Raw genomic sequence first — 7,024 nt, forward strand, 5'->3', positions numbered from 1 at the left:
TGGCACTGAGGGAGCAAAAGCTCAGCTACTGGTGGCCCGAAGAGCTTCCATTCCATTCAAGGGCCAACTTGCTCTGTTTTCTCTTGCAGCCATGTATCACACCACCGCCCGTGGCCAACCTGCTATTACTGAGCTGCCTGCCTGGCTCTCCTTCCTGAGAAATCACCACATAGTTGGGATACTTCAGCTCTGAGTGGTTACCGTCTCCCTACGGAGACACTGGCTGATAAAAGCAGCCAGGGAGAGGAACGCAGCTGGACACGCGAGTAAGAAACATGATTACCTTCTCCAACTGTCTTTTTTTCCTAAGTTATACAGCCCGGAGCTACTGCAAGGCCAAGAAATATTTACCTTGGACTCCTTGTGAGTGGACATTCTGAGGAAAGTCAGGAAGACGCTCCGGTGAAGACATTTCTGCATGTCATTCACCTCGGGATGGCAATCCAACACGGCATCAAACTTGCGAGGGGCACGGCACAGGTAGGAATCCAGACATTTCTGAAGTGTCTCGTCAAATATCACCTTGCACGACAAAAGACAAAAAAATGGAGAGAAGAGAGTGTCACACACTCATAGGCTGCGTTCATGGGCAGCCCAGTTTAAATTTAAAACCAATCTAAGACATTCCAGAGTGCTAAAAGGCTCCATATGTGCATCAAATACAAGTGAACTCTTAAAATCCCCAATGAAAAATTTATGGGGAAATACTACTTTCTTTGCACTCTGAGGTGCAGTAATTAACATTAAAATGCCTTACAAATGACATAATGAGTGTACACAAGTCTTTATGAAAAACGATTTAAAGTTCGTGGCTTTTACAAGCACCTGAGATTGTTCATGTTCTTTCTCCAGTGTCCACAAAACAATTATTACCTGGCACCAAAATTTGTCGTGAGGCAAAGCCAGAAGCCAGTTGAGGTCATCTGCAATGAATTTTGCTCGCTCCAAGAATTCTTCCACCAAAGCAGGGTCTCTGACTACAGGTGGTGGTCTGTATAGCACAAAGGACCGATCCACTTTGATTTCTGGGTGCTGCAGAAAACCAGGACACAGGATTAAAACCACAGACCAAGGGACAGGGATGCCCATTACCATCAGCACTGTATTTTAGGAAATCAAAATTAGACTTTAATACAATTTCACATTCAGTTCCCTGGTAACTTCCCGTTTTCTAATCTTTCAAGGCAGCAGAGCAGTGGGTTTGTATCCTTATTTATCAGCAATATTTTCAGCCCTTCAGAATTTGGTAGATGTTGTTCCACGCACTCTATTAACCAGAAGCTTTGCAAAATCCTCCCACACCTTCAAAACAAACAGCAAGAGCTTAATGTCACGCCTTTGAAATGCACCCTGCACTCTCTCTTTTTCCTCCAAACTGGTTCTTGCACAATGTTCAAACCAACATGACCATCAAATGCAGGGAAGAGATGCTTCACTGCCCTTCCCATGGGTTACTGAACAGCTTTGCCCAAATACCTAAAATGAGAATCACATTGAAGAGCGAGCAGCAGCTTCCAGAGAGTTCACTTCCAGTGAGCTTCTGCCTCACCCCATGCATGCCCAGGGCAAACCTCCTCATGAGCAGGCAGCACGAACGGCAGGTCCCACCTCTGCAACAGGCCCAGGAGAATCATAGAATTGTCTGGGTTGGAAGGGACCTTTCAGATGAGCCAGTCCAACCATCAACCTAACGCTGATAAAAATAACCCATCACTAACCCATGGCTCTAACACTATGTCAACCCGGCTTTTAAATCCCTCCAGGGATGGGGCCTCAACCACTTCCCTGGGCAGCCCATTCCAAGGCTTAATAACCTTTTCCATGTCAAAATTGTTCCTAATCTCCAATCTGAACCTCCCCTGGTGCAACTTGAGGCCATTTCCTCTTGTCCCATTGCCTGTGACTTGGGAGAAGACACCGACCCCCCCGACTACACCCTCCTTTCAGGGAGTTGGAGAGAGCGAGAAGGTCTCCCCTCAGCCTCCTTTTCTCCAGGCTGAACACCCCCAGCTCCCTCAGCCTCTCCTCACAAGACTTGTGCCCCAGACCCCTCACCAGCTCCATTGCCCTTCTCTAGACCCACTCCAGCCCCTCAAGGTCTTTCTAGTGGGAAGGAGCGCAAAACTGGACACAGCCCTTGAGGTGGGGCCTCACCAGTGCCCAGTCCAGGGGGACCATCACTTCCTGAGCCCTACTCCCCACACTGTTCCTGACACAGGCCAGGATGCCGTTGGCCCTCTTGGCCACCTGGGCACACTGCTGGCTCCTGTTCAGCCAACAGTCGACCAACACCCAGAAGAAGGCTCTCTCCATGCCTTATTTCTGGGAGAGAAGCGTAACTGTGGATCTTCTGATCTCCCCAAGCTAAAGCCACAGGACAGGAGGTCAGGGGATGCAGTAAGTGGACGGACTTATCGCAGTGCTACATCTCAGAGCTAAACTTCCCCTGGAGTCTGCAGGAGCTCTCACAGCATTCTCTCCATCACAGCAAAGTTTACATCGCTATCACACTGCTCCTCAAAAGAATAAGGAGGTTTGGGAGAACAGAGTTTACTATAGATGTTGAACACAGTAAGTTTTCATTTGCCCATCACTGAAATAAAATTCTCAACTATCTGAATGCACTAAAACACAATGGAAATAATTTCTTTAACAAGCAACCTGAACCGAATTTCATCACATCCTGGACCAAGGGTTAGTTTTGCCCAGCCCCAAATACGTGACATTTATTTGTTAAAGCTCTTGTTTGGCTTCCAGGAAAAAACACAGCTCACCAGTGCTGGTAAAGTCCTCAGCTTCCCTGTCTCGGGATCCTTTTCTGTCAGCTGGAGCTCATCCAGCGGCAGCGCTGGCATCCTGGTGACTTGTTCCTGTCTTCAGCAAAGAGGAAAACAAAAGCAGCTCAGGATGCGTTTTACAAGGTCAATCAACCAAAAGCGTAACTAAAGAGGCTACAGCCTTAACGTCACTTGCAGTGGCTGCAAATGTATTTATGCAAAGCAATTTATACACCACCCAAACACCAAACCCCGAGGGAACACCCCGAGAGCCAGCGGCACATGCCTCACAAGGAACCTGTTCCTTACCAAGAGGCCACTGGTACCTTCCAGGACAACATAAAGTATTTGGGGACTTTTTTTTTTTTTTAATATGGGAGCTTCATATTTAAATCTGGTTCCTAAAGAGGTGGGCTGAACTCTGCTTTGACAATCTCTTTTAGTGCCTGCAGTCTCTCTCCTGACGTTACAAACCAAAAAGGCAATCAAAAGACACCCTGCCAACGTACTATTAAAAGAATATTTTTGGTGCTTACGTGGCAGAATCGCTCCGTCCTCATCCAGATAAGGCACATGGAGCGAGTCACCGAAACACAGCCCTCCTTTCCCCTGCCAACTTCCCACCTGCTCACAAACCCACATTTTATTCTACAACAGCACTTTTTAAACTCAGAATTATTTCAATTAACTGTCTGAAATTATCTGTAATTCAAACCTTAGAGTAATTCAAAAGAAATCATTACAGGCACTATTCAAACAGTTCAGATATTAACAAGAGATGAGAACTGCAGGTTAGCAGAGCTTTTCATTTCTTGGGGTTTTAGAGTATTATGATTTCTGTGAAATGGTACTAAAAAGTTACATTATAAGAACTGAAAAGTTACATTCTAAGACTATACTAATAAATTAAGATCTAAGATCACAAGCCTCCTTATATCCATACTTAATTGCACTCCTATTGCCTGGGCAGAACAGTTAGAACAAGAGAGTTGTTAGAACAAGAGAAGTGTCCCTAGAGCTGAACAACATGGATTCAGGAGCAAGACCACAGTTTAGACAGCAAGTGAAAGAGTAACATTTTCAGTTCCAGAATTTGTCTCCTATGGATTTAGGCTAAAATTGTGCAGCCAACATTTTAAAGTTCAATTTTTCACCAAAAAAAAAAAAAAAAATTGAAAAGAATGATAGCTAACATTTTAAAGTTCAATTTTTCACAAAAAAAAAAAAAAAAAAAAATTGAAAAGAATGACACTTGAGTAATGCCAATATATTGGACAGCTTGGAAAATCTAAAATAATTACATCTTTCCAAGGGAGTTTAGACACTTGAGTAATGCAAATATATTGGACAGCTTGAAAAACTTAAAATAATTACATCTTTCCAAGGGAGTTTAAAGATTACAATATTGACAAGAGCGTTTTCAATTTTTTTATGATAAACCATTTCTTTGGAAAACACACTTTTCAGCGGAATCAGCCAAGGTGCTTTTCAGTTCTCATCATATATCTTCGATGCCTAGTGGCATTCTCAAAACTGCACGAAGCATAAAGATTACAATATTGACAAGAGCGTTTTCAATTTTTTTATGATAAACCATTTCTTTGGAAAACACACTTTTCAGCGGAATCAGCCAAGGTGCTTTTCAGTTCTCATCATATATTTAATTTGGCTCTTTGAGTTCCTAGTGGCATTCTCAAAACTGCACGAAGCAGCTGTCGTGGTTTAACTCTGGCTGGCAACTGAACACCACCAGCCCCTCGCTCACTGTCCCCCAGCAGGATGGGTTGGGGGAGAATTGGAAGGGTAAAGATGAGAAAACTTGTAGGTCGAGATAAGAACAGTTTAATAATTGAAATTAATAATAATAATGGAAAATAACAAAAAAAAAAAAGAGAAAAATAAACCCCAAGAAAGACAAGCGATGCTAACAAAACACAATTGCTCACCACGACCGGCCGATGCCCAGCCAGTCCTGAGCAGAGTGTGTGTCCCCTCCAACTTCCCCCCTAGTTTATGCACTGAGTGTGACACCATATGGCCTGGAACGTCCCTTTGGTCACTGGGGCCAGCTCTGCCGGCTCTGTCCCCTCCCAACTTTCTGTCTTGGGGTGGTGTGAGGACCAAAAAAGGCCTTGGCACTGTGTAAGGGCTGCTCAGCAGAAAGGAAAACAGCCCAGTGTTATCTACATTTTCCAGCACAAACCCAAAACACAGCCCAGTGTTTTTTAGTGGGGATAAAATTAACCCTATCCCAGCCAAAACCAGCACAGAAATGTTTGCAACAAGGAAAAAAAAAACCAAAACGTTGTCTCATTTCAAGCCTGCCAAGGATCAAACTCTCCAGTCCAAATCAAAAGCATCCTGAAAGAGATGGCAAAAAAGCTTCTTCACCTGGAGAAAAGCATAAACCTGAGTATGGAATATCCTCAATGCAGAGGACCATCCCTGGTCACCACTATACGCTCTTCCCCTCCAAGGGCTTTGGGCTCCACTACAAGGACATGCTTAATTCCTGGTACCCTGTGATTTCAAGCACGCAGCGTGAACACCACACAGCCCTGGCAAAGAACACAACAGCCAGACTTTTGCCAGGGAAACTTATTTTTACAAAATGTTCTCTGCTCCCACGCTTCCCACTATCCACCGAGGTGCACAGACATGGGGACACCTGGAACAAGGAGCACAGATGTGGGGACATCTGGGACAAGGTGCATGTATGGGCATGGGGGCAGTCCAGGGTAGAGGTGCACAGATGGGCACGGGGACAGTGCAGAGTGGAAGCACCCAGATGTGGGGGCACCTGCCACCGAGGCATGCAGAGGTGGGGACACTCACTGGCTGAGGTGCCCTGACAAGGAGGTCACCCACTGCCGAGGGGCACGGACCTGGGGGCACCTTGGGTGAGGTGCCCAGACAAGGGAGGTACCCGCCACCGAGGCACACAGGCACAGGGACACCTGGGCGAGGTGCACGGACACGGGGACACCTGGGCGAGGTGCACACTGTTAGGGCCACAGCAGCCAGCACAGCCCAGCTGGCAGAGGAAGGGTCCCACCAGACCTGGGGGCACCTTGGGTGAGGTGCACGGACAAGGGGGGCACCCGCTGCCGAGGCACCTGAAAAAGGGGAGCACCCACTGCTGAGGCGCATTGGCACAGGGACACCTGGGTGAGGTGCACGGACACGGGGACACCTGGGTGAGGTGCACACTGTTAGGGCCACAGCAGCCAGCACAGCCCAGCTGGCAGAGGAAGGGTCCCACACCTCCGCCTCCCCCCGGCCGTGCTGCTAGAGGCAGCCTCCCCTCATCACCTAGTGTCACCAGCCCGGCCCCTGCCCTGCTCCTGCACCACGGGCACCTCCAGCAGGACACCAGCAGGCACCCCCTACTCCCCAGCGAGGCACCGAACCCAGCTCTACCCACACACCGCAGCCAGGCCCAGCCCCTCCCGCAGCCCCACACAACCCCAGCCCCGTTACCCGGCCCCAGGCCCCACCGCCCCTCCAGGCCCTCCCAGCACAGCCAGGCCCTGTCGCTCCACACACACCCCCGAATCCCTGCCACCGCCGGCCCCCTGCCCGTCCTACCAGGCCCTGTCCGGACCCCACCGGTACCGCTCCAGCCCGGTAACCCCCCCACACAACCCCCGAGTCCTCGTTACCGGCGGCCGCCTCCCACCGCCGCGGCCCCGCCGCCGGCCCTTCGCTTCCGCAACCCAGCGGCTTCCGGTGCCGGGCGGAAGTGACGGACGGGGCGGTGGGAGGAGAGGGGGCCATGGGGAGGGGGAGACATGGCCTTTGGCCTGGGGGGCTCCGCGGGGCCTCGGCCCTACTCTGGGCGCGGGGAGCGCCGGCACCTGCGGCAGAGCCCGGGTGTAGTCGGTGAATCCCAAGCCCAAAGCCAGGCTGGGCCAGAGAGCAGCCCTGAGGAGAAGGACTTGGGGTGCTGGTGGGTGAGAAGCTCCACACGCCCCTCAAGGTGCGCTGGAGCCCAGAAACCCCCCACCCCTGGGCTGCATCCCCAGCAGCGTGGGCAGCAGGGCCGGGGGGGATTCTGCCCCTCTGCTCCGCTCTGGGGAGACACCCCCCAGTGCTGCCTCCAGCTCTGGGGCCACCACCAGCAGAAGGACATGGAGCTGTTGGAGCGGGGCCAGAGGAGGCCCCGGAGATGCTGGGAGGGCTGGAGCCCCTCTGCTGGGAGGGGGGGCTGAGAGAGTTGGGGGGGTTCAGCCTGGAGAAGAGAAGGC

General features: G+C 50.2%; 1 protein-coding gene across 3 annotated transcripts in view; it reads right to left on the reverse strand.

Annotated features, from left to right (window-relative positions):
- Positions 1-6,501, reverse strand: part of ASCC2 (activating signal cointegrator 1 complex subunit 2) — a 30,803-nt gene extending 24,302 nt beyond the window's left edge. Inside the window, exons 1-4 of one of the 3 annotated variants that reach the window (XM_014941704.1) lie at positions 6,440-6,501; positions 2,775-2,874; positions 874-1,032; positions 352-522 (exon numbers count right to left, since the gene is read on the reverse strand). In XM_014941704.1, the coding sequence (XP_014797190.1) occupies positions 352-522; positions 874-1,032; positions 2,775-2,855 (411 nt within the window). In that variant the 5' untranslated portion in view covers positions 2,856-2,874; positions 6,440-6,501. Of the gene's footprint in view, positions 1-351; positions 523-873; positions 1,033-2,774; positions 2,875-6,365 lie in introns of all 3 variants that reach the window. The other 2 variants (XM_014941792.1, XM_014941884.1) reach the window with 2 other exon arrangements.
- Positions 6,502-7,024: the final 523 nt, after the last annotated feature.

Source organism: Calidris pugnax, unplaced genomic scaffold, assembly GCF_001431845.1.
Source record: "Calidris pugnax isolate Ruff unplaced genomic scaffold, ASM143184v1 scaffold7, whole genome shotgun sequence".
NCBI lineage: Eukaryota > Metazoa > Chordata > Aves > Charadriiformes > Scolopacidae > Calidris > Calidris pugnax.